The 27785-nt window shown below is 31.4% G+C and overlaps 1 protein-coding gene across 11 annotated transcripts in view; it reads left to right on the top strand.

The window, feature by feature from the left end:
- The window catches only part of TTC37 (tetratricopeptide repeat domain 37), a 76084-nt gene that overhangs the window by 39868 nt on the left and 8431 nt on the right, over nt 1-27785 (top strand). For all 11 annotated transcript variants that reach the window (XM_011378208.2, XM_011378177.2, XM_023523364.1 and 8 more), the window contains 12 exons: nt 313-406; nt 3057-3134; nt 5263-5387; nt 6199-6322; nt 9235-9456; nt 10251-10323; nt 11961-12014; nt 12180-12291; nt 15304-15432; nt 19197-19318; nt 21353-21511; nt 26234-26386. In XM_011378208.2, the coding sequence (XP_011376510.1) occupies nt 313-406; nt 3057-3134; nt 5263-5387; nt 6199-6322; nt 9235-9456; nt 10251-10323; nt 11961-12014; nt 12180-12291; nt 15304-15432; nt 19197-19318; nt 21353-21511; nt 26234-26386 (1445 nt within the window). The remainder of the gene's footprint in view (nt 1-312; nt 407-3056; nt 3135-5262; nt 5388-6198; nt 6323-9234; nt 9457-10250; nt 10324-11960; nt 12015-12179; nt 12292-15303; nt 15433-19196; nt 19319-21352; nt 21512-26233; nt 26387-27785) is intronic.

Genomic DNA, 27785 nt, shown 5'->3' with positions numbered 1-27785 from the left:
ATTTCCTTATAAATTAAATAACTAGTTTTAACATAAAGTATGTTTTCAAATTATTATACCTTTAGAGACAAAAATGTTTAAACTTTAAAACATAAGTAAAAACCATAATAACTATAAATGCTATTCAATTACTTAAAAGACTTAAAAAATGACTACTGGTATTTTATAGTTAAGAAAAATCAGACTATTCTTAATAATGCCAATGATCTCAGGAGATAATCTGGTATTTAAGATATTGAACACACTGAAAATAAAACTAATTTATAAACAACCATTATGCCATGTAACGAAAAAAAATTTTTTAATTTCCAGAAAGAATTCAGAATTATGCTCCAGCTTTCACAATGTTGGGTTACTTAAATGAACATCTACAACTGAAAAAAGAAGCAGCGGCCGCATACCAGAGGTAAACTTTGCATTTAATTGAAATGCCATCCTTATTTGTCAGTTAGCCTTTTTTCATTTAGTCTCATTCTCATGAAGAAGGTACTAAATAAGTGTTCTGAGTTCTGTCCTAGTTTTCATTATCTATTATTATTACATCTTTGAAAAAGAAAATATACAGTTCCAAATTTTCAGCTATAGTTTAGTTTCCGTTGCTTAACTTAGAGAGAGAGAGAGAGAGAGAGAGAGAGAACAAAAAAAACCATGCAAAACTCAGATTTTGTATTGGGAAAATCCATCCCTTCAGACTCTGTCTAGCTTTATTAAGTACATGTATTTATTCAGAGTAGAAATCATAGCATATAGTCGTTTGAATCACTTTAATCTACTATATATTTCTTCATTACATAAATATTTGTTGAACTGCTGTGTGCCAAGCAGTGTCCTTGGCATTGGCAATTTAGCAGTGAGTTTAAACAGACACGGGCCCCTTTCTCATGGACCTCATGTTCTGGTCGGGGGGAGACCAGACATAAAGCTAATAAACATTTGTGATAGTAATAATTGCTAAGAAAGAAAATCAAAGTAGTGTAAAGGGCCATAAACTACAGCGGCAGGCAGTTAATTTGAGAGAGGTCGAAGTAGGTTTACTAAGGAGGTAGTCGAGGCCTGAATGTAGAAAGACCACAAGCCATTTGGTTATCAGGGCAAGAGCATTCCAGGAAGAAGGAACAGCAAGAGGAAGTGCTCTGAAACAGGAGTGGATTTGGCATGTTGAAGAAATAAGGACAGTGTAGTATACTCAAGTGGAATGACCAGCCAGGAGAATGGTAGGAAATGAAATCAACTGAAGTTTTATTCTTAGCAAATTAATTGATTTGTGAATAAGAAAGTAACTATTGATCTTGTGGGCACCAGATGAAAAGTTAAAAGACTGATTGCCTAACCTCTGAGGTACATCATTGTCCTAAATCTAAATAAATAGATGTGTATTAGATCAAAAATAATTGGGGCTAGCCGAGATATGGAAGCAACCTAAGTGTCAATCGATAGATGAATGGGTAAGAAGAGATGGCACATACATACAATGGAATATTACTCAGCCATAAAAAGAATGAATCTTGCCATTTGCAACAACATGGATGGACACAGAGGTCATTATGCTAAGTGAACTAAGTCGGACAGAGAAAGACAAAGACCATATGATTTCACTTATATGTGGAATCTAAAAAACAAGTAAACAAAACAGAAACTGAGTCATAGATACAGAGAACAAACTGATGGTTGCCAGATCAGAAGCGGGGTTAGGTGCTAGGTGAAAAACGTGAAGGAATTAAGAAGTACAAGTTGGTAGTTACAAAATAGCCTCAGGCATGTAAAGTAGAGCATAGGGAATAGAGTCAGTGATATTGTAATAACAATGGTGTCAGATGGGTACTAGACTTACCAGGGTATCACTTGTAAACGTTTGTAAATGTTTAACCACAATGCTACACACTTGAAACTAATATAATATTGAATGTCAACTGTAATTAAAAAATTAGAAATAATGAAAAAATTATGAAAAGAAATTGAGGTGTCCTAAATGCTTTGCCATTCTTTTATGGATCTTTCTGTAGTTCAAAGCAGTAATCACTAGATGGTACTGGAGGCTGTATAATGTCACAGTAAACTCACTAGTAAACAAACTATATAAGTAGGACAGAATACAACAGAGAGCAGGATTAAAAAGAAAACTAAGCAGCTTTTGGGTGCTTACTACTTTTTCTTGGTACATATAATAATCGCAAATATTGTGAATCTAATGCTGGTCATACCTTTGGCTTAAAATGGCAACTCCACAGTCACTCGGATGTGCACAAATCTTTTCGACTGATTGCTGCTGAGGTTTAATGCCTTAACTAGTATCTGAGGCTTGAAAACTACAAATTAGGTATAAATCTAACTAGAGGTATTGTTTTTAATATAATACTGTCTTGTAGACTCCTCTGACAAATTTCGTTTTTCAAGGGGATTACAAGCTTTTCTTGGATATCTCTCCCTAGCTAATCCTCTTTAAACAGAAAAGAAAAGAAAATCTTACTAAGGATCCCACTTTTTTTTAGTTGGTTAGACATTTCCCTGCTTGCTCAAAGAGGACTGAGAATGAGGAGGTAAAAATCTGGGCTGACAGCGTGTTGATATATTTATTTTAAGCCTCTGAGGACTCCTGATGACTCGTTCCCTACTCTGAACTCAGTATTTCTTAAATATTTTTTCTTTGTGTGACAGGTAAAGGCACATGAAAACACTCAAGTTCCTGGCTTCCTAACTCAAATGACTAGCATATAAATAATTTTAATAGTGTTTTTTATATACTTCAAATATGCTAAAACTTAAAACATTAACACAGTTGTTTTCCATATTTAGATTAAACTTATTGGAATATTTAAAACTCGATTACAATAAATGGTTTCACTTACTAAAGGCTCATATTATTTTCCTGACAATCTACAATCTAAATATTAAGTATTCTTTTGTGGTACCAATTTAAGAAAATATGAATAATATATTATAACGAGCATTAAAAAATTAAATGAATAAAATAAAATCTATAGATTCAGTTATGGAGGAAGAGTAAAAGAATGCTGTTGCATATAGATAATTTATAATACCTTGCCTTTTTTTTTAAGGGCAATTATGTTGTTACAGACTGCAGAAGACCAAGATACTTATAATGTTACAATAAGAAATTATGGCAGACTGTTATGGTAAGTATATTTTTTCCCATTAATTCTGTGACTGTTAGATTTTTCTGGTGAAAGCTCTGGGACTTGTGAGGTGGTGACCAGTTTCTAGAACAGTGGGCTGGTGACATTGCTCCAGGATACGTAATTTCCACAATGCCAGGCTGTGTTAACAGTTTCCTGCACTGTAATGATATCTAACCCCAGTGTACTTTATGAGAAACAGGTTTAAAATTGATGATTGTGGCCTACATAAGAACATTTGGCAGGAAGGCAGTTGCTGTCTCTAGTAGTAGAAGCCTAGTTAACTGGAAGAAGAATTGGATTTATTCTGATTTTCTGTATATCTTAAACTGGGGATGGACATTAAGAGTTCAGAAACTCTTTTGAAATAGTACATAATAATTTGTGTATGTATGCATTTTGGATATGAAGAGGGAGTCATACAGCTTCCTTCAGATTCTCAAAGACTACCGACTTCAAAAAAGATTAAAAAAAAAAAAGATTAAAAACCAATTCAGTTGTTTTAGAGGATAGAACTAAAACCCGAGAATAGAAGGCTTTTGGCTCAAGCTAAGGAGTCATTTTGAGAGCTGTCCAGTAATTGAATGGTCCAATTTGAAATATATTATTAGAACTATAATTTGATATTTTGTGATTAGTGCCTACATCTTTTACGGAGCTACATAGCAGAAAACAGGTAGCAGTTATTTCTTTTATAACCATGTAATTGAATCATATTCATAGACAAGAAAATTTTATTGTTCTGGCTACTTCTCTTTTCAAGTCTTTTAAATTGTCGTGTTTAGGAATTGATAGAATTCTGTCGGTTCCAAGATTTTGTTGATGCAAAAGATAGATATGCTGTAACAAATTGTGTAGAATAAAGTATCTGTTCTCTTCAGTTTTGATGTTTCATATTAAGCAAATATTTTTGAAGTAAATTTATACCTCCTATTGAAAATTGGTCATCTGTTTTCTTTTTATTTTGTTTTTATTTTGAAATATATTAAACATGTAAAAAATGAGTAAGTAATAGAATATAAAGCATAATTTAATGAATAGTCACCACTTAAATATAACAGATCTTAAAATTCTGTCTACTAAAAAAAAAGATAAAAATTTTGTCAATTGGCTTCAGGTTTCTTTTTCAAAGAAAAGTTTACAGGTAAAGTTAAAGCCCCCTTCTGCCTTTCTGTAGTACCATTCTTTTCTTTATCAAAGTAATCACGTTTGCAGATAGTGTTCATTAAAAAAATACTTTTTAATCTGTATGTATTTATACATAACCAATCTAAGGTAGCCCTCTTTTATCAGAATTTCCCTTTGTCGAATTTTAAATTCTTTCACTGTTATAAAATGAATTTTAGAAGCAAAGGTTTAATTTTATGAAAATATTTCCAATAACACATTAAAAATAGAAACGGCTTCTGATTATAATGATGGGTACAAATAAGAATATCAAAGATATAGTTTTTCTATTCCAGGTGATGGCAATTGAGCTTATACAACTACTTCATTTTTAAAGAAGCAAAACAAGTCATTTTTTGTTATTAAAATGTTTTATACTTTAGTATCATGTAACAATTTTTACTTTTCTTCCTATTAAATATAGAAAAGATATTGGATAGTTTGTCTGTGGAATTTTAGTGTGTGTATATGCTCTCCAAAAAAAAAAAAAAAAAAAAAAAATGGACGTGCAGATGAACAGTTTACATGAAAGCTAGGTTTGATTCTGATGAGGTATTTTATGACTTGTTAAGCTTGTCAGAGATGGTAGAACCATACTTATAGTGGTTAATATTTAACTGATGTATTCAACTTTAAAAATTTAGAATTCTGTATAAAAGTCAACATGAAATTATTTTTCTAACTTTGGAATTTAATTCAGATTTATTTTTTAAAAAAATGCTGCAATTTAGCAGAACTTATCATTTTCACATGTAATTTAAAAGAAGCAAAGGATGAAGTTAAATCCCCTGGTACATTCTATGTGAAATAAATGATATGCCTTCTATTTTCTTTTCTACAGCTTCAATACTGATAGATGAAATAAAGTTACAAAAGAAATATAGTATATTATCTCTATATTTTGATGATATAAGCCAAAATTATTTCTGATATTAACAGTAAGTTATGTTTTGCTTCTTAGTTCCATTGGTGAATGTGATAAAGCTATCGAGGCTTTTAAGTCAACACCCCTTAAAGAGTTAGAAGACATCACGGGTTTTGCATTGGCTTTATTTATGAAGGGTCTTTATAAAGAGAGCAGCAAAGGTAAGTTGCTTGTAGCTGAAGGACACATCTTACTCTGCCAGGGCTGAGTAGAATTTTATTATGGTGACCCAACATAAAGAAAGGTGAAATATTTAGATGGAGGTGGGGATTGCAGTGTTTGTTAAAATCTGACAAAGATTTAGGAATGATACTAGGTACTTTTTATGTTTCATCATTTAGTATGTTATTATGATGAGTAGTTCTCAGAGCAGTGTTATGAGCCTAGTTTTATCTTCATTATTTAAATGAGAAAACTGAGGCCCAAGGTCACTTATGGTTGACATATAAGTTAGCAGGTCTTTACTACTCCACAGTGCTTAAATGTAGATTTCTGATAAATGAAGACCTCAACCATTGTTAGTAATAGTATATTTTGGTTGCTCCAAAAATGCTAGTGGAGTGCATTTTCACATATATGGGCCCAACTTGTGTGTGTGCAGCTCATTATAAGTATCTGATTTTTCATGGAGTTGCTGGTCTGCACATAGGAATTTTGGTGCTATCTCAGTGACGGCAAGCCTCCACTTATTTTGAAGATAGTGACTCAGACTTCCCTCAAGATTCCGAAGATAGAAATTAGGGAATGTCACATAATAATCCTAATGATATCCCAGAGTCATCTTGGAACAGCTAAACCAAGTTAGATTATAATAAATTTTTATTCCATCCACTTGAAAACAAGGGAACAATAGATATAGATTTTTAGTTAGATCTTTTTGAAAAGTAGAATTAGGAAAGGAAAAATTGTATAGTTTGTCAATCAGGATTGCTTTTATGTAGTTTTCTGTTTGTTTCCAATCCTATATAACAGCCTATGAGAGAGCCTTGTCTGTTGTTGAATCAGAGCAAGACAAAGCCCATATCTTGACAGCTCTGGCGATAACGGAGTATAAACAAGGAAACATGGATGTAGCCAAGACATTGCTATTTAAATGGTATGTATAATTGACATCAATACTTAACATGACCAACTACTTACATATTGGGTTTAAATTTGGAGCAGTGTAAAATTAAGTTCTTAATGTTTCAGGAACTTTTTGGTGAACAAAAGGGATTGGACGTACCTGGTTCTGAACGGACTGGCAGTCACAGATAGAACTAGAGATCATGACTTAATTCTTAGCCCTGGATCCATCCAGTTGTTCAAAACTATCCTGTACTCTTTATATATTATTTATTTATTGCATTAATTACTTTATTTTAAAAATAATTTTTATATTTTTATTTTTTCAATTATAGTTGACTGTATTATTTAATTTAAAAAAGAGTAATTGATCACTTGATCTAGTAAGATCTTAAAATTTTAACGAAGCCAGTCGTAACTGGTTTGTTTTTTGGCCTTTAAGATCCCCAAAGAGATTTTTTCTTCTTTCCTTTTCAAAGTAGCATGATAAAGTTCACTTAAAGTTGAATCTTTAAAAAAAATGCTACTAAATAAAACTTGTAATTATTTCTATATTTTTGGCATAATTAGAAATAACGACTTAGGATGTATGTGGTTATTTGTGTGGTCTTTTTTGACTTCTGGAATGTGTGTGTGTGTGTGTGTGTGTGTGTGTGTGTGTGTGTGTGTAAGTTGATCTTAACTTTTTCAGAAGCAGATGATTAATATGTGCTATTGGACAGTGATTATCAATTAATGCTTTATTGGCATTTTCAGTGGTATTAATCCTCATTATACAGAACTGTACACCCATTGTGGGAAGATTACATCCCTGTCCCCCACCCATTAAATGCTAATAGCACTCCTCAATCATTGTGAAAACCAAAAAATTACCTATATGCATCTCCAAATTACTCCACCCCCTGCAAAGGTGGGTTGTGGGAGATGATTAGCTGGTACTAGTTGAGACCCACTTCTGTAGGATAAGCTTTATATTTGTTTATTCATTGTGATGCTTTTGTTCCATCCTAATTTAAGTCATTTTCTTGTATAATAAATAAGCAATTCATTCTCTTTCTCTTTGCTATTTTGAGAAAACCAATCAAAATTAAAAAAAAAAATCTTGTCATTTTACATGGATACACCCAAATAATGTGTATATATGACTATATATAACATGTTCAGAGAACCACAATTTCCAAATGGCTTGAGGACAAGAATCATAGATGCTAATGTATTGCTGCACTTACTGAGGGCAAAAATAAACTGAAATTAGTCACGATTAGATCATTTTTAGTTACTATTTAAAACAGTAACCAAAATAATTTTGAACATTGGTGAAAGTGGAGAAATTGAATGTAATCCTTTTCCTCTTCTCTTCTAAGAAGGAAAACCTTTACCTTGTTTTATGTTGTTGGATCCAGGGCCTAGATATTTTTTTCTGGTTTATGTTTCTTTGTTTTTGATTCTCTGCATGTTATCTTTCAAACTTAACACTACCAACTGCTCTCCCCAACCCCGGCCCCTTGGCATTCTTGTTGACTTTCTTTTATGAAAAGTTCAGTTACCAATTCTTTATTGATCTTGTTTGGCATTCGTATTTTGGGAGCTAAGCCATGTCCTAGGTGCTTATTTAAGTGGAAAGAAAAAGGAGTAAGCTTAATAATAAGGAAAAAAATCTGGTTACCAACTTCATAAAATTTATGATGTTAAATAACCATATATAAAATTCCTAGAATATGGCATAAGACAATGTGCAGGTACCGAGCATTCAGCATATGTTAGCTTAATAGGATGTACTTATTTCAGTAGTAATTAGATTTTGTAAATTGGTAAGTATCAAAAGTAGGAATTTCCTTTTTTTTTGCTGTCAGTAATAGAATTAATTAATTTATATTTATATATATTTATATTTTTTGCCGTTAGTATTGGAATTTGCTGTTTGCTTTTTTTTTAGTTGTACCAAGTTATACAGAAATTATATGTGTTCATAGAAATGACTGTCTAATTGGCATTCTTTCCTTTGGACTCTTACATTTCTTAACCCTAATTGTAAAAAGGAATTACTATGGATGTTTTTATTTGCTAACTCTTGATGTGCCCATGAAAATTCACAATTTTATACCTATTTGTCAAAATTAAATTTTAAATACTTTGTTTCCCTCTTCCAAAAAATTGTAGAAAGACATAGTAGTAGGCATGTGATATTTTATGGGTATAAATATTTCTGTTATATTTTAATGAACTTTGTTTAAAAAATTTTGAAAGTTCCTTTGTTTTGTTACAGAACAACATTTATAATTACTATTAGAAGTATTAAGTTTGTGGAGAGCTAAGGTTTTCTTCATTTAAATTAATAAGGATTCCTAAACATTATTAACTTAACTTCCATAAGGCTAAATCTGATTTCACAGTTGAAAGGGGAAAAAGTTGTTTACATACCAGATTTAAGTTCTCCTTAAATTATAAAAATACTCACTTGGAATATGGTAGAAATAAATATAATTTGTACTTATTATGTAAAGGCCTGGTTTCAGTACCACAGCAATAGGTCAGAGCTTTCTGAGAATGATGAAAATCAGCTCTCATACTGAAGATTTTTAAAAATTATTCATACCTTCTAGGATTTTATTGTAACTAAACATTTTAGTAAAATTATTCTAATTATTTACCTAGAACTGAGACCCAAAGGACCTGGTTTATATTTGTTTCTAAAACTTAAATATAATGACCAGAAAAGAAATTTAGCTATTTCTGCTCTGTGGTACTTGTAACTGCTTCAGGCATGAAGGGAAATTGCTGTCCCTAGAAGCCAAGGGATTAGTTTTTATGTTTATCTTAAAGTTGGGCTTAGTTTGGTGATTCTTTAAGTAAATTACTTTTTCTAGTAAATGTTAAATATGTTTTAATAGTTTCATACTACTGTATTTATGGCTAATAGACAATTAAAAAATATATTTACAGCTCTATCTTAAAGGAACCAACCACAGAGAGCCTTCAAGCCCTTTGTGCTCTGGGATTGGTAATGCAGGATGCTACACTGTCAAAAGCAGCACTTAATGAGTTACTGAAACACGTGAAACAGAAAGACAATGATTATCAGAGGTGCCTTCTTACTTCAGCGATTTATGCCCTACAAGGCCGCAGTATGGCAGTACAGAGACAAATATCTAAAGCTGTTCACAGGTAAATTCTGTACTTGTGGACACTGGGTCTAATAATACTTGGTGAGATTGTCTTTGATATTTGGGCCTTATGAAGAATATAAAATGAGGTTGGTAAGCATATATATTTGGAAACCAAAATGTAGTTTTATGAAATTATCCATAGGACCAGGTAACTGACTATACACATTGTTTCACGTATAAAGATTTTTTTTTAAAATGCAGTCGATAGAGATAGAGAACAGAAATTTTGTCCTTCCAAACCTTGTTTTAGTACCGTTACTAATTCTCAAGTTTGTGATTTTGTCAGTTTATTACCTGATACTGTCCAGTTAAATGATTTTAGAAATTTTTTGGCCATTCAAACATTCATTAGTGTCTTCAAAATCTGGAAAATAGAAAACTGTTTTCATTAGCAACAGTGGTTTTTTATTTATTTTCAGTAGTAAAGTGTTATATCAGTAGTTCGTTTTCCTTCCATAGTTCTTATGTTTCTTTTTTTTTTTTTTTTTTTTTTTTTTTTTTGAACACAACATTAAATTTCTTTAACCTTTCTTAATTAGATTTCATGGCTTTGTAATCACCACGTTGCTGGTCTTTTTTTTATTTTCATAGGGACCGTTGGTATATATAGAAGATATAAAATATGTATTCTAAAAATAAGGCACTTTTAACCACACATGGACAATTAATATGAACTTGTTTTAGATGTCTAAAAGATTTTAAACTTAGGTACTAAGTAAAATGTTTTTGCTCGTACTTTTTGTGGTTAAAGTAACTCCCATCCCTAAGGTCTCTCCTTTTGATGATCTCTAGTAACCCAGCTGATCCTGCCCTTTGGTCTCTGCTGTCCCGAGTGGTTGCTCAGTATGCTCAACGAAATGCAAAGGTGAGTAATGTTCTAAATTCTGGCAAAAAAATAAAATAACTTGTGATGTGGTAAATAATGTGATTTTAAAGTATTAGCATTTTCATTCTGGAAAAAAACTAATACAGCAAGGGAGTTCTGTTATTTAACCAAATTTTCCATTAGTCATTCAACAAGTAGTATACTCAGTTTCTTCCATGTACTCTTTTACTGTTCTGAGAGTATGGAAGATACAAAGTAGGTGGATTCTTTTGAACACATAGAGATTATGTTTATGGAGATGCGATAAGATTATGCTTGTAATGTTGCCATTTAGTAAGCATTAGCTATCATGTTTTTGAATTCCAAAAGATAATTTTATTTCAAAGCTCCTTAAAGATAAGATAAGAAGAACTAGAACACTGCTGTTTAAAATGTAAATCTAAACATGGAATCATTAATGTTCTATACAAAGGGTTATATATTGTGTTTTAGTTCCTAACAGCCAGATATTTTTAGGAGTCTATAAAGTATTTTGTTAACTTCTATGATCAATATGACCTTTCATAGTTTACTTAACTAGTTGGTAAACATAATGATAATAGCTAATATGTTTTGAACACTTATTACATCTAATAATTCCTATATCTGAAGTCTTGTGTAAATCTATTTTTGTTATTCCTGCTGTTTTTCACACATGGTGATGTTGTTTCTTTGTTAACCTGATTGTGTGTACTTTGTGGAAATAATTTGAGGCCTAGAATTAAGGCACCTTTCTATAGAAAGAAACTGTACTTATTTCTGCCAGGTGCTTGGGAATTCTACCAATTTGGAATCCCCTTAAACAAGGTTTAGAACATGAGGTTTCTGTACCAAACAGGCTGCTGTGCACCTGGGTTGCAAGGTTGTCTGAAACCTCATTTACTTCTGATTCACCTTTAACCTGCGGGTCTCAGCTTATTATGGGTTGCCTATATACTCTCCTCCTTGTGTGAGCCTTGGGCTTAATTCCTGTCCCTCTAGCCCATGTTCTTCAAAACGAAAAATCAGATTTGTTAGGATCTGCGAATGGCGGAAGTGGTCCCTGCTCAGTTACCTCTCTGTAGATTCCAGTTTTCCCTTTTAGTTTTGGCCTGGTGTAAGTCCTTAGTATCTTGTCAATTTTCAATGCTTTTAAAAATACGTTTTTTAAATATTTTATCCCAGTGCTTCTCAAACTTTAATGTGAAGATAAAATCACCCCATGATCTTGTTAAAATACAGATTCTAATTCAATAAGTATGGGGTGGTGCCTGTTATTTTGCATTTCTAACAACCTCCCCAAGAATGTTGATACTGCTGCTGTACAGACAATACTTTGAGTAGCAAAGTTTCATCCTATATTTTTAGTTATTTTCAGTGGATGGGTTGATTCAGCTGTAAAATCATGTAACTTTTGGACCTTTAATGAGTATTTTAAAATAGAAAAATTGAAATTATCATGGTAGAAAAGATTTTCTTTCATAAAAATATTACATTAAATATTACAGTAATAGTAAGTTGATATTAAGGTATTTAGAAGTTATGAATGTGATAAAATGAACCTTTCATATAATTTAATGGAAAGATTTTACCAGTCTTAATTTTTACTATTTCATGAACATTTATGCTTTTATTTAAATAATTATTTTCTCTTATAGGGAGGTGCTGTAGCAGGGAATGTGGCTCATATTCTGGATTCAAATCATGGAAAGGTTAGTTTGCCCAGTATTTTTAAAATATTGTTATTGATGAAAGAATAATTTTTCTTCCTAGGCTTAGAGGTCACATCATATCTAGTATAGTCTTACTTTTAGTCATTTTGAAAGTCAGGGAGCTGTAAAGATAATTAGTTAACACCCTTCTTTTCTCTTACATAGAAGGCATTACTGTACACTGCAGTAAATCAGTTGGCCATGGGAAGCAGTTCAGCCGAAGATGAAAAAAATATTGCACTAAAAACCATTCAGAAGGCAGCTCTCCTTTCTCCAGGTGAATATAATATAATCTACTTCATTAATTAGGATGCTATTCATGTTACATTTGTGATTTGTAGGAGCAAACTTTGTATTTTTATGAAATAAGACAAGGGGCTTTTAAGAAAATGTTTTAAGATTTTTGTATATTATTTGGTCATCTATATTTGGCTACTGATAATTAAAAGATAATTATTGAAGCAGGCTGAAATGAATATCTACCTAAAGATGCTTTAAAATACATTGTTGTAACTCTGAATTATATATTTTCAAGAAGCAGTTTTATTTCTATTTTCTGTCATTCTGGTTTAAGAGGTTTAACTGTAGCTACTAAATTATTTAATAAACATATTTAGTTATTTTTGTGTGTTGTTAGCTTTTTGAAGAGTGGAGATATATCTTATATGTTAACAGCCAAAGTGCTGGCCTTAGCTGAGCTAACTCTTATTTCTAACCAGCTGTGTCATTTGTATGCCATTGGTCACAAAAGGTGCTGAAGAACTGCCTGTGGACTGCATCAGCATGCTTCTGTTACCACTACAGGAGAAATGCCTTAGAGGGTTAGAATGTCTAGCAGTATAGGGTTATGACGTGTATTCTTGCATAACATTATTTTTAATATAAAATATAACATTAAACAATTTATTTCCCTACAGCACTTCAGACATTTGTTAGATCAGGACGCTATTGTTTTTGGCCAGGGACTGTTGGGAAACAAATTGTACAAAGAATAGGTTCAATGTTATCTTCACAATAAATTGTAAATGTCCTAAACTACAAAATATCTAACATTTCAGATATTATTTTGTAAAACAAGTAAACAGACCACAATCATGTTGTTTATCTTTCTTTCATTTTTTGAAATAGAATAAAAAGAGACCTTAAACATTTGGGTTTGCTTGTATTATACTTTGAGTAAGTTCCTGATTTTTTGGAGGTGTTCTCAAGCAAATACTAGATTGCTCTCAAGAATTCTTACAGTGTACCCAGAAAGATAGATCTGTTAGCCTTTGATTACGTTAAGTGGCATAAACTTTAGAAAGGTGAGATTGCCCAGATAAGGTCCTTGCTAATGATATTTTCTGATTTTCCTATATTATCTGGAGAAATACATACTCAAGAAAGCAAAGTCATCATATAATATGCTGAAAACAGGGACTGAGTGATGAAGATGAGTGCTTTTTTCGACTTGTCTTTGAACTCCAATGAAAGTGAATATAATTGTACCTATGTGTAGTAGCTATACACATAGACTTTGCAGATCTTTAGTTGAACAAATTACCTTTTTAATAGATGATACTCCAGGAAATCTTTTCAGAAATTTAAATATAACCCCCCAAATTTAGAATTAAATGGAAGGAAATCCAATTTCTGCTAGATTAGTGCTTCTATTAAATTAAGAGATAAATTAACAAACTATATTTAAAATTTTTTAGGTTCGTAGTATATATATAAAATATAAAATATATATAACATAATATATGACTACTTTGTTTCATAAGGAATTTGAGTTGCTAATTATCTATGTAAGAATTAATAAAAACAACAATTCTTTTGAATTGTGATAGAAGAAATTGCCAGCTAATATCCATTCCCTTCCCAAAATCTTAACAATAATTCCATAATCCTAAGATCCTAAAGATTTTGTTCACTTAGGAGTAAGTCACTATTCAGAAATTGGGTCTACCCCAATTGGAATTATAGGATTTTAGACCAAATGGCACTTGAGCCATCATATAGTTCATTTGCCTTATTTTGTAGAAAATGAGCCTCAAAGGAAAAGCTACCACACAGTGGATTAATGGCATTATTAGACCTGAAGCCATATCTAAGTCTCAAGTCGCATGCTTTTCATTAGAGAGTAATCAGATCTTGTCATAAATTCTAGAGACTGGTCCCCATTTCCTTATTCTGGAATTTGATTATGTCTTTCTTATGTTATTTTAAATAAAGTAGTCATTATCCGGGCAGGAATTATTTCGTAATATGGAAGTATGTATTTAATTTTTTTGTAAAAGTTTTTGATCTGCATAAGATTTCTGATGATTCTTGTACTATTAGCAGTAATACTGATCATCTATAAAGGAAATAGATATATATTTCAGACATTTGATAAGAGACATATACTTGGTGGGACAGTTAGATACAAAATATAAAAATAAAGCTAAAAAGTATGTTTAAATGACTATATTGTTAACCAGCACCCCCTTGTGGAACATTAAAATTATCCATTTGTTTTTTCAAGGGTGGCAGGACTAAAGTATTAACCATTGATGTGAACTGCAAAATATTTTTAAAAGACAAAACAAATTTTAAAACAGTCTAAGTGCCAAATCCCCATCCAACTTTTCAATCTACAGCTAACTTTTTAAAAAAGAAGAGTCTGAATTCGTAATCTCTTTCTATTATTACCTCCTGAATCCACTGCTCTCCTGAAGCTGCTCTTAGATGTGAGGGAAAGAAGGAAAGATCAAATGAATGAAAAGATATATAATTAATTGTTTCAGTTGGAATGATAAAGTGACCGTCATGCTAGGCTGTTAGAATGTAGGTAAAATGCAATTGTCTTGAGCTTTTCCTTTGGTTCAGACTTTTCTTAAGAATTGAGAAATTGTATTATCCTGTTTTTCCTGTTAGTGAGCCTTTAGAATGGGCTGAGTGATGAACATGAGTGCCTATTTGATACTTGTCCTCCGTGTCCAGTGAAAGTGAATATAATTGACCTTTCCACAGTAGCACAGTAGTCTAGGCAACTGAACTAACCAGCTATGGAAGGTGAGCTTAATAGGATATTTCTCATAATCTATTGTGTTTGAAAAAAATAGCAAATCTTGAAGGATGGATATAGTAGTGTGTCTTCTGAAAACAAGTATAATTTAGTTTTTCGTTAAGAAAATGGAATTTTTCTGGAGTTGCAATTATTATTATTATTTTTTTGGTTTTTGTAAACTCTTAATACTCACATTTGGTACTTTTTAAATAACATGTTGATGTTAGGAAGCCTTTTAACTATATTTTCTACGTTTAGGTGATCCTGCTGTCTGGGCTGGGCTAATGGCAGCCTGTCATGCAGATGATAAACTGGCTCTAGTGAACAACACTCAGCCAAAAAGGATGGCTTTATACTTGGCACTGTACTCTGCTGTTTCTGCTTCAAGTAAGTTTTAAAAAGCATTTTATACATGATACATTTAGGGTAATGTACTCAGAAGGATATTGCCAAAACATAGTGGGAACAATTAGCCCTACACTAAAGGCTGTTATGGTCTCATTTAAGCTTAAAAGCAAGCCTTGAAAAGATCAGATCATTTTCAAGAAGCTTTAACTGCTTATAGAACAAAGCTCAAGAACGTTATAGGAAAACAAAGATAATCTGGCATTCAACAAGGTAAAATTCACAATGTGTGATATACAGTTGATAGACATGCAAAGAAGCAGAAAAATACCACTCATAATGAGGAGAAAAATCACTAGAAACAGATCCACAAATGACACATGAGAGAAGTCTTTTTAGAATATAATTGACCATTTAAAGTATGTATGACAACAATAGCACAAAGGCCAGGAGGGGAAAATAGAAGTATTCTTTTGTAAAATTTTTATACTATACGTGAAGTGGTATAATATTAAAGGTAGATTGTGACAGGTTAAAGGTGAATACGCTAAACCTTACAGTAGACACTAAAAAATAGTTATAGCTAATAAGCCACTCAAGTAAATAAAGCAGAATCATAAAAAAAATACAAAAGAAGAGGAAAAGGGAACAAAGAATGGATAAGGCAAATAGAAAACAATAACAACACATTAGAGTTAAACTCAACCATATCAATAATCAAGTTAAATATTAATGGTCTAACTACCCTAGTTAAAAGGCAGCGATTGTTAGATTGGATTAAAAAGCAAGAGCCAACTATATAGTTACTGCCTAAAAGAAACATGTGGCTAAAACGTAAATCTATTTTTAAATATAAAGACAAAAAAAGCCCTAAAAAGTATAAATATGGAAAAAGACATACCATGCCAACACTAATCAAAAGAAAGCTAGAGTGTCCATGTTAATTTCAGACTAATTAAATTTCAGAGCAAGGAATATTGCAGTGATAAGGAGGGTCATTTCACGATGGAATCAGTTCATCAAAAAGACATAACAATATAGGCATACTTTGTTTTATTGTGCTTTGCTTTATAGCATTTTGTAGATATTGTGTTCTTTACATATTGAAGTTTGTGGCAACACTACATTGAGCAAGTTTGTCTGCACCATTTTTTCAACAGCATTTGCTCCTTTTTTGTCTCTCGTTACATTTTGGTGATTTTCACAATATTTCAAACTTTTAAATTATTATTATGTTTGTTATGGTGATCTGTGATCTTTGATATTACTATTGTAATTGTTTTGGGGCACCATGAACTGCATCCATTTAAGATGGCAAACTCAATCAATAAATGTTGTATGCCTTCTGACTGCTTCACTGACCTGTGATTTCCCCATCTTTCTCCCTTTCCTTGGGCCTCCCTATTCCCAGAGACACAACAATATTGAAATTAGGTCATTAATAGCCCTATAACGGCCTCTAAGTATTCAAGTGAAAAGAAGAGTCAATTGATGTGCAAACTTCATTGTCTTATTTTAAGAAATTGCCACAGCCACCCAACCTTAAGTAACCACCACCCTGATTAGTCAGTAACCATCAATATTGAGGCAAGACCCTCCACCAGTAAATAGATTACAGTTTACTATAAGCTCAGAGGATGATTAGCATTTTTAGCAATAAAGTATTTTTAATTAAGGTATGTACATTGGTTTTTTAGACATAATGCTATTGCACACTAAATAGATTACAGTATAGTAGATACATACTTTTATATTCACTGGGAAACCAAAAGGTTAGTGTGACTCACTTTATTGCAGTGGTCTGTAACTGAACCTGCATTATCTCTGAGGTACACATGTAATAAACATTTAGGCACTGATTAACAAAGCTTCAAACGACACAAAATGTACATTGTATTTCACAATAAAATAAGTAGAAAAAATGAAAAATTGTGGAAAAATGCATGGAGCAGAAGCTTATAGAAATGAAAGGAGAGGTAGACAAACCCACAATTTTAGGTAGAGATTTCAACACTCTTCTTTTAATAATTGATAGAACAATTGGACAGAAAAATCAGTAAAGATATAACAAAAACTTGAACAACACTGTCAACTAACTTGACCTGATTGGCATTTGCAGAACACTTCTAACCACAGCAGAATGCATGTTGTTGTAAAGTGCACACAGAATATTTACCCAAATATATTGTATCCTGGGCCATAAAACAGTCTAAATAAATTGAAAAGGATACAAATCATACAAAGTATGTCATCTTAATATAATGGAATTAAATTTGAAATCAGTAGCAGGAAAATATATGGAAAATTCCTCAATATTTGGAAACTAAATAACATACTTCTAAATAATCCAAGTCAAAGAGTAAATCAGAAGGGAAATTAGAAAATATTTTGAAATGAATGAAAATAGAAAAACAACATATCAAAATTCTACAATGCTACTAAAACACTGCTTATAGGGAAGTTTATAGCATTAAATGGAAAATAAGAAAGACCTTTAATTAATGACCTCGCCTTTACCTTAAGAAACTAGAAAAAGGAAGAGGAAATTAAACCCAAAGTAAGCAGACAACAAAAAATAATGAAGAGTAGAGATCAATGAAATAGAAAACAGAAACTCAATAGAAGCAAAACTTAGTTATTTGAGATCAATAAAATTGATAAACCTCTTGCCAAGACATAGAGAAAAAAGACAATACCAATGTCAGGAATGAAAGAGGGTATATCACTATAGCTATTAAAAGGCTTATGAACAACTTTATGACATTAAATAAGACACAAAGCTTACTTAAGGAGAAATAAACTGAATAGTTTTATATTTATTAAAAACACTGAATTTATTGTTAAAAATCTTCCCACAAAGAAAACTCTAGGACCAAATGACTTCACTGATGTATTCTACCAAACATTTAAGGAAGAAATAATATCATTTCTCCACAAACTCTTTAAGAAAGTTGAATAGGTGGTAACACTTCCTAACTTCTGAGACCAGAATTACCCTGATACAAAAACCAAACAAAAGAAATTACAAGAGAACTACAGAATGACATCACTAATGAACATAGATACAAATATTTATAATAAAACTTTAGCAAATCAAATCCAACAATACATAAAAAAGATACATCATGATCATATGCAGTTTATCCTACGAATGTAAGGTTGCTTTGACATTTGAAAATGAATGGCATTTACCATGTTAACAATTGTGAAAGATGCCAAAGAATTTTTACTTTATGATTCAATTTATAAGAAATTTTAGAAAATGCAAACTGATCTGTTTTGACTGAAAATAATTAGTGATTGCTGTGGGACATAGGGTAAGAGGAGGGCTGGGGACAGAAGTGATTACAAAGGGGGAGGAGAAGACTTTTGATGATGATGAATAAGTTCATTATCCTGATTGTGGTGATGGTTCATAGATGTATACTTATGTCAAAACTCATCAAATTGTACAGTTTGAATATGTGTATATGTACAGTTTATTGTGTGTCAATTATATTACAATAAATCTAATTTTTTCAATGAATTACTTTTACTTTTACTATGGATATAGTGATTTTTATATGAGTCACAAGTATATAAGATCTTAAGTTATTCAACTACAAATATTCCTACCAGGGACTACCATGAAACTTTTCAGAAACCTTTCTTATGTCAGGGTAGTCTGTGACATTCCAGTGGTACATGTAAGTGTTAAAAATCATATATGCATCAGTCTTATTGTAATACCTACTAGCAACTAATAACTCCCTTGAGAACACATTATAAATTGCAGAAGAAGGTAATATTGTATTTTTTGTTTATAGTTAAAGACAAAGAATTCCTTGAAAGTTACAATGAATCTCTTGAAAAGTGGTCTCTCTTCCAAGCTGTCACTGGTCTAGTGGACACAGGAAGAATATCTGAAGCTGAAGCCCTTTGCACAAAGGTATTGTTATGGAAGTGTTATCCTATTGGGAAAATAACTTCAAAAATAAAGTGCATCTTATTTAAGAGCATATGGTGGTGGTTGTGGTGATAGTGATAATGTTAATGATGATGATGATCACACCCAACATTTATTGAGTACTTACCATAGCCAGTCACTTACCACAGTACTTACTGCTGCTGAACTACATTTAGCAGTTTGTGTTTGAACTTCACAGCAATCCTATAACATAAGTACTTATTATTATCTCCATTTTTACAAGTGAAAAAAACTAGCGCTTAGAGAGGACAAGTAATTTGCACAGGGGCTCACAGCTAGAAATTGATAGTTGCCATTTGAACTTTGTTTGACTCTAGGACCCAAGCTGTTAATAGATTTTTTTGGGAGGGAGGGTACCATTAGGGAAACAGTATTTTCCTATGATTTCTGGTTCCTCCTTTCAGAGTGTAGTTTTTACATACCTGAGTTGTAGGCTCTGTGAGTAGATTCTTACCACCTTGCCTATCACATAATAGGAGTTCAATAAATGTTTATTGAATGAATAAATCAGTTTCATAAACCTACTCAGAAATAATTTAATGGGTTAGGAGAGTTTTAAAACATTACTTTTTTTTTTTTTTTTATGTCAAGTCATATGAACAATTTTATTCTGGCCTTACTATTTCCTCACCACTTTTTCTGAGTAGTGATCCTATTTTTACACGAAAAGCATATACAATTATCAAGTCCCTCAAATTGATTTATTTGGAAGTTGCTTAAGAGCAGTTTTTTTGCCCAATTTCTAATCATACACAAATGATAATTTAACTATGAATTATATTTCAGTTTTCTCCACTTTGAGGTTATTTATGAATCAGAACTTTTTAAAGATAATAGCTGAAATGAAATAGCTGAAAGAAATTAATGACCGGGTGATAACATTAACACCTTGGATGTTTACCAGAGCCAAAACATCACTTTTTAAACATCATGTTTCATAAATGTTTACCAAGGAGATTGTGTTGTCTTTTAGAATTTTCTTTTGAAAGATCAGGATAAATTTTAAAGAGAAAGAGGAATGGATCTTTTAAGATCCTTTAGGCCCTTGAATTCTCTTAAAAGCAGAGTAGTAACTTCTTTATTTAAGAAATTCCATCTAAGTTCAGAACAGGTTAGTATTATATAGTGAGAGTTTAGTAAGGAGAAATTTTAAGTTGCTATGTTCTCTCTGACAGAATGAAGGCTACTTTTATGACCCTTTCCTTGTCATTTTATTGTTCCAACCTCTTGTTTAGAAAAGAAGCAATCAAGTACATTTTAGAAATAAATACATTTAAGATTGTAATCTAATTAGTAAAAATAGTGAACACGTTATTGAGGGGCAAGCAATAAAGGAAGAAATATTTAAAACGATAGTGGAAGGACTTGTTTTGAGAAATTTCTTTAACTTCTTTCATATGTATTGTGGAAGGAGATATATATACATACATACATTTATATATGTATTTGTGTGTAGTATATACATAATAGCTTAGTAAAATAGATAAATGGGTCATTTCTCTTATTTCTAATGTGGAAGAAAGCTGTACTTAGAGGAAGGATATGCAATGACTGTCTTTGTTAAGAGGCTGAGAAAGGAAAAAATTTATTGCTTTCTTTTTTACATAATATTGTTTCTTCCAATAAGGGATAGTGTTAGCCTTCATTGTTAATTTTATATTTTCTTAGTTCTGCTCTTTATGTTCAGAACCTAAAGTTCTTAGGATATCACCTGAGAATAAAACAAGTCAAAGGGACATACTAGATCTAAAATAAATGACTTATAAACTACAATAATAGCATTATCGATTTTAAAGATTATTTAAATGTAGAGTTTGATATCCCCAAGATGTTCAGGGTCTGTTTATTTTACTTTTGTAGTTGTTTATTTTTTTATTAAGAAAAGGTCAAATTTAGATTTTTTCCCCCCTCAACATGTGGAATAGCTTAATTGCCTTTTACATTGAACATTTAAGAACCTATTTGATGTCTTTCTATTTGGGGTTTAAATTTTAGAATTTAAAAAGTAATCCCGATCAGCCAGCTGTTATCTTACTTTTGAGACAAGTTCAGAGTAAACCACTCCTGGAGTGCCCAAAGCCTCTCCCAGATGGTGTACTTGAGGAGCTGCAAAAAACAGTCATGTCCAACTCGACCTCTGTTCCAGCTTGGCAGGTAAATTTCTTCTTTCTCACATGAGTCCTGAATTAAAATACTCTATGGTATTAGCTTAGGTTAGGAGTATGCTCCATTTTTATTTGTCTTGCCTTTAAACTCACCAGGTATCTATCATTTTCAAGATTTAAAGGATGTCGTGATTAGAGGAACAAAGGAAGTTAATACTAATTTTAGGATCTGCTGGCTATAAATGCATCAGAGCTTTCTTAATTAGTGATTATACATTTTCTCAATTTAAAACAATGTTGAAAATATTGTTCTGTATATGTGGTTGATGTAGGAAAGCTAATGAAGTGTTAACAAACCTTATATAATAAGGTTACTGTAATGGTGTTTAACTTTATCTCCAGAGGGGATGCATGTAATTTTTCCTTAGCTACCTTACAGGTCACCCATATGTAAGATTTTAATGGTTATTTAGTGTTTTTAGAAATAGTTATTTTCAGGATTGATGCCTGGATCAACAGACTGTCCCTTTAGCTGGCTCTGGTTATCCACATGACAGATACATAATGATGAGTATGTGCTTTATTCTTATTGATATTCACATACAAAAAACATGGAATTACTTTATTCAATTTATTTTATTTTCCAATAAGAAAGCCACAAAGGAAGTTTCAAAGGGGCTTTTTGATATAGATTGTGTAGTTTATTTTACTGCAATTTATTCTTTGTTCTGATCTTTCATTATATAAACTTGTTGATGTCTCTGCTTAAAAAGATAATCTAATACAGTAAAATAGTTGGATTACGCAAGCTTAAGTCTCCTCTTTAATCTTTGAAAAAAAGATGGTGCTTTTTTTCCTGGCTTAGAGTAAGTTTGCCATGTGAGAGTTAAGGTACTTTTAATTCTAAGGTCAACTGGATGGATATTTGTGATCTCATTCATATTCTTTATCAAAGATAAAAATACTTTGTCAAATTAAAAATAAAGAATTAAAGGGAAGATTATATAGTAAGTAAAGTCTTAAGAGATGGTATATGTTACTATATAATTCACAGAGAATAAAGTGTAAAAAATACTGAAAATACCACTCATTACATTTTTATATATGTATATACCTTCTTAACCTCTACCTATTTCAAGATACAGAACATTTCCAGCAACCTAGCTGCCTCTCCTATACCTCTCCTTTTGATCTCCCCCCACCTCAAAAAAGGAGGACCACTATTCTCTAACTTCTGTCTAGTTTTTCCTGTTTTTGAACTTCATACAAATGCAATATTCTTTTATAGCTGGTTACTTGCATTCAGCATCTTATCTAGGAGATTTATTTAGTTGTTTCATGTAGCCATAGTTTGTTTTTTTTCATTTCATTTTATGAATATACTATAATATACATTCCTTTTACTACTGACATTTAGATTATTTCCAGGTTTTAGCTATTTTGATTAATGCTACTGTGTCCATCCTTAGATGTGTCTTTTGTTGGGTCATGTGTTTACTTTAGCAGATCCATTTGGTCTTCTAAAATGATTTTCTGATTTATATTCTCACCAGCAATTTATGAACATTTTAATTGCTGATATTTCAGTGGATATGTAGGTAATAGTATCTTGGGGTGGTTTTAACTTGAATTTATCTGATGATTAATGACATTGAGCCACTTTTCATATGTTTATTGATATCTTTAAAGTGCCTTTTCTTTTTTATAGTTTTCTTTTTTGTAGTTTATCATGGGGTGTTTGCTTTTTTCTTATTGGATTGTTGGAATTCATTATATTTTCTGGATAAAAACATTTTCCTTTTTTTGTCTTATAAATATTTTCTCACATATTCCTTGGCTTAACACTTTATTAATGTTATTTTTTGATGAAGACATCTTAATGTTAATGAAGTCTATTATTTTTTGATGGTTAATGCTTTATTGTGCTCTATTTAAGAACTCCAAGTTTATGAAGATATTTTTCTGTTTTCTTTTAGAAACTTTTGTTTTACCTTTCAAATGTAGGTCTATGGTCCATCATAGAGTAATTTTTGTGAATGTTGCAGGGTCAAGGTTTATTTTATAGATATCTCATTGTTTGAGCACTATTCTTTGAGAAGACAATTCTCTCCCCACTGAATGCTAGTAATGCTTTTATCGTAAATCAGGTGGCTTTGTATATGTGGGTCATTTAGGGCTCCTATTCTATTTCATTGATCTATTTGTTTATTCTTACATATAGCTTTATAATTAATCTTGATATGTGTTAATATTAAGGCCTCCAACTTTTTTGTTCTCCAAGTTTTTCTCAGTCATTAGAGGTCTTTTGCAGTTACATTTATATTGTCAACTCCTCCGCCCACCCGGCAAACACGTACAAAAGCGCTGATGGATCTTGACTGGAATTGCATGAATCTCTAGTTTAATGTGCAGAGAAGTGACGAAGTAATAATATTGAATTTCTCTATCCATGAATATGGTGTATCCCTCATATTATTTAAATTCGAAATTTGAGAAGTGTTTTATCATTTTCATTGCAGAGGTCCTTCTACATTTTTGTGTTAAATTTATTTTTAGATATTTTTTTGTTCCATTGCAAGTGGCGTTTTTTTTCTGTATATTAGCTCCAAACATTTAGAAATGCAGCTGATTTTTGTATATTGACCCGCCAGCAACCTTGCTAAATTCACTTATTTTTGAAATGTTTTTTGAGTTTTTTGCATACACAGTTATGTCATCTGGAAATAATAAAGTTTTACTTTTAGTATTTCAATTTTTTTTTGTGGAAGTACAAATCATTTTTTTTAGACTTTAAACTTTTCTACATTTTCCATATTCTTATATTATTTTCTTGCCATATTGCACTGTTTAGAACCTCTAATACAATGTTAAGTAGAAATGGCAATAAATGAACATTCTTGTCTTAGTCTCTACCTCAGATACAAAACATTTGTTATTTCATAATTAAGTATATTTTCTGTAGGTTTTGTAGATACATTTATCAGATTAAGGTAGTTCTGAGTTTTTCAAGAGATTTGTTTTTATCATGAATGAGTATTGCATTTTGTCAAAAAAAATTGGGGCATCTATTAGGAATAGTTCTTTTTCTTTATTCTGTTAATGTGATGGGTTGCATTGATTTTCACATTTTAAAACAACCTTCCATTCTTAGAAGAAACCCTACTTGGTCATGATGTATTATTCTTTTTACGTTATTGCTTGTGTCCATTTGTTAATACATTTGTTTAGATTTTTTATACCCAAATTCATGAGAGAAAGAGGCCTATAATTTTTCATTCTCATAAGGTTCTTGTTAGGTTTTGGTATCTGTGTTATTCCTTTTTTCTTTGTTTTCTGAAAGAGTGTGTATAAAAATGACATTTTTTTCTTTAATGTTTAGAAGAATTCACTATTGAAGCCATTCAAGCCGAGAATTTTCATTGTGAGAAAGTTTTTGTTTTTACCTATTGAATTTTTTTAATAGACATAGGACTATTAAGATTTCCTGTGTCTTTAGCCTTGGTGAGTTGCAAGGAATTTGTCCAGTGCATCTCAGTTTCAAATTTATTGGCATAACATTGTTTATGATATCTTCTTTTCAATGTTTGTAAGATCTATAATGATTTTGCCTTTTTTACTCTTATATTAATAATTTATGTTTTTTAATTTTTTGATAATGAACAATTTTACTAAACTTTGAAAGAGCCAACTTTTTCTTTTGATTTTATTGTACTTTCTTTACATGTCTTCGATTTCTTCTGTGTTATTTTCTTTACTTTCTTTGGATTTAGTTTTTTTTCTTACCTAGCTTCTTGAGATAGAAACTTAGGTCATAGATTTTTCATCTTTCTACAGAAATGCACTCTAGAAGATTTTATGTAGTGCTTTCATTTTCGTTTATTTAAAAATGTTTTCTAATTTCCTTTGGGATTTCTTCTTTGACTCATTTTTTTTCTGAAGCATATTGCAAAATTTCTAATAAGGGAGGTCTTTTAGTTATCTGTTACTGACTTCTAGTTTAATTCTACTTAATCAGGCTATATTTTGCATGATTCCATTTTTTTTGAAATTTGTTCAAATTTGTATTATGACCCAGCATATGGTCAGATTGGTAAATGTTGTAAACACACTTGCAACGAATGTGTATTCTGCAATTATTGAGTATAGTCTTCTAAATATATCGTTTAAGTCAAGCTGATTAACTGTATTTAAATTTTCTATATCCTTACTAATATCTGTTTCTTTTATCATTTTTGAGATAGGTGTGTTCAAATCTCCAAATGCGATTCTGGTTTTGTCTATTTCTTCTTTTATTTCCGTCAACTTTTGCTTCATAAATTCTGTGTTACTAGGTGTTTACAAATGTAGAAGTGTTATTTCTTCCTTTTGAATTGACTCTTTTATCATTATGAAATAGCCTGCTTTATCTCTTAATATTTCTTGTCTTAAAATCTACTTTGCGGGATGTCAGTACAGCTATACAAACTTTCTTTTGGTTAGTGTTTACATGATATATCTGTTTTCACATTGCATTTTGATTTTGTTCCTGACTTGCCATTTGGGAGACTTTTTAAGACTTCACACTAGGGGTGAGTAGTAAGCTGTTGCTCATGGAATGGCCAAGAATGTTACCCATTTCTTGACCTAAGATTTTTGTTTTGGGTATAGAACTTAGCAGTAATTAAACAAAAAATTTAACTTTATAAGAGTTCATCAAATTTGTTGGAAGTAGAACACCAGACTGTGTATTAAAGTAAAATATTTGGGGTTCTTCTTTCTTTCTGTTTTTCAGTGGTTGGCACACATATATCAATCCCAAGGAATGATGGGCGCTGCAGAGATGTGTTACAGAAAGAGTCTCCAGGTAGCATCCCAACAGGGCAATTGGAGTGGGAAGCTCTCGAGTCTGTTAAGACTAGCACTGCTTGCATTAGAAGTCTGCATGGTAAGATCATGTTATAATTATGATCTTGAAAAATTGATTCTTTTATTTTTCTTTCAAATGAAAGCTTTTTACATAGTGATATTCTATAGAGTTCTTATTGTTTCATTGCCTTCTAGTCTGATCTTCTGATAAACTTTGTATTTGGGCTCTTGATGAAGATAAGAGTAACATACACGCATAGACTCCAGCCATTCTCAGTGTTTGGAGAAGAAAATAAATATTCCAGTTTCAAAAGATGAATTATGACAGAATGTACATTTTTGTTTTTTATTAATTTAAATTAGAATTAACCCATTTACTCATCTTGCAAAGATGTCAGTAATTAACATTTTCAGTCACTTCTCAGTTCAATTTAACATTCTGTAAGGGGAATATCTAGTAATTTTTTGACTTGACATCCTGTTATCTGATACTGAATTAGATATATTAATATAGAAGTCTTATATGCTAATATGGAAAACATCAAGATAAATGTTTAAGTGACATTCACTTAACATGGTGGGGAGGCAAACTGCAGAACAGTGTGTATCCTATCTTAAATTTGAGTGTATGTGTGTGGGATATACTTTTAAAAAATGTGTATTTCTACATCTGTGTGTGCGCGCACACACTTATAATAAAGCACATAGGAAGATATAAAATATATAAAAGAAATTAATGACACTTACTTTGGATAATATAACACTGTGGATCTTTAAGGGATGGTAGAGGAGAATTTGTCATTTCATATTCTTTGATAGTGTTGGAATTTTTCATTGGTGGTATTACTCTAGAGCACATTTAAGAGGTCCTTAGGTCAGAAGCCATATTTTGGTATCTTTTCATTCCTGCTTTACCATTCTGCCTTGTACCTAAGAGCTCTTCAATAATTGGTTTTTGAATGAATGGACAAATAATAATGGTAGTCAAATTTGAAGTGATTTGGGTGGAAAGAAATGATGGTTAATGGTAATTGTAGACCACCAAACATATTGTTTTCTTTGTTCCATATTTATATTTAACAGAAGTCTTTGCGATGTCGATAGCTGGTGAGCTATGGAAGCCACACCTCTAAATACTCTTGAATATATGAACTAGAGAAGTACATACTCTTTTAGTGTAACTTATTATTCATTAGTTAATAAATATTATTTAGGGAGTGGATTTTTTGTTTGTTTTTCTTAATACTGGGATGTTAAATCCGACCTGGAATAAAACAATAATAGCAAACATATATAGCATTTAGCCTATGCTAGGCACTATTATAGTGCTGCACTCATATTAACTAATTTAATATGCACAATAACCCTTTTATAGATGAGGAAATTAGCTTGCAGTTTTATAATACCCATATATACCTGCCCCCCACCCCACAACTACCACCACAAAAGTGTTTCTAAGAACCTTAGTCTGGTTCTGT

This window comes from Pteropus vampyrus, unplaced genomic scaffold (assembly GCF_000151845.1).
Source record: "Pteropus vampyrus isolate Shadow unplaced genomic scaffold, Pvam_2.0 Scaffold11, whole genome shotgun sequence".
Taxonomy (NCBI): domain Eukaryota; kingdom Metazoa; phylum Chordata; class Mammalia; order Chiroptera; family Pteropodidae; genus Pteropus; species Pteropus vampyrus.
The sequence above is the reverse complement of the archived record's forward strand: the minus strand, read 5'-3'. Positions and strand labels throughout refer to the sequence as shown.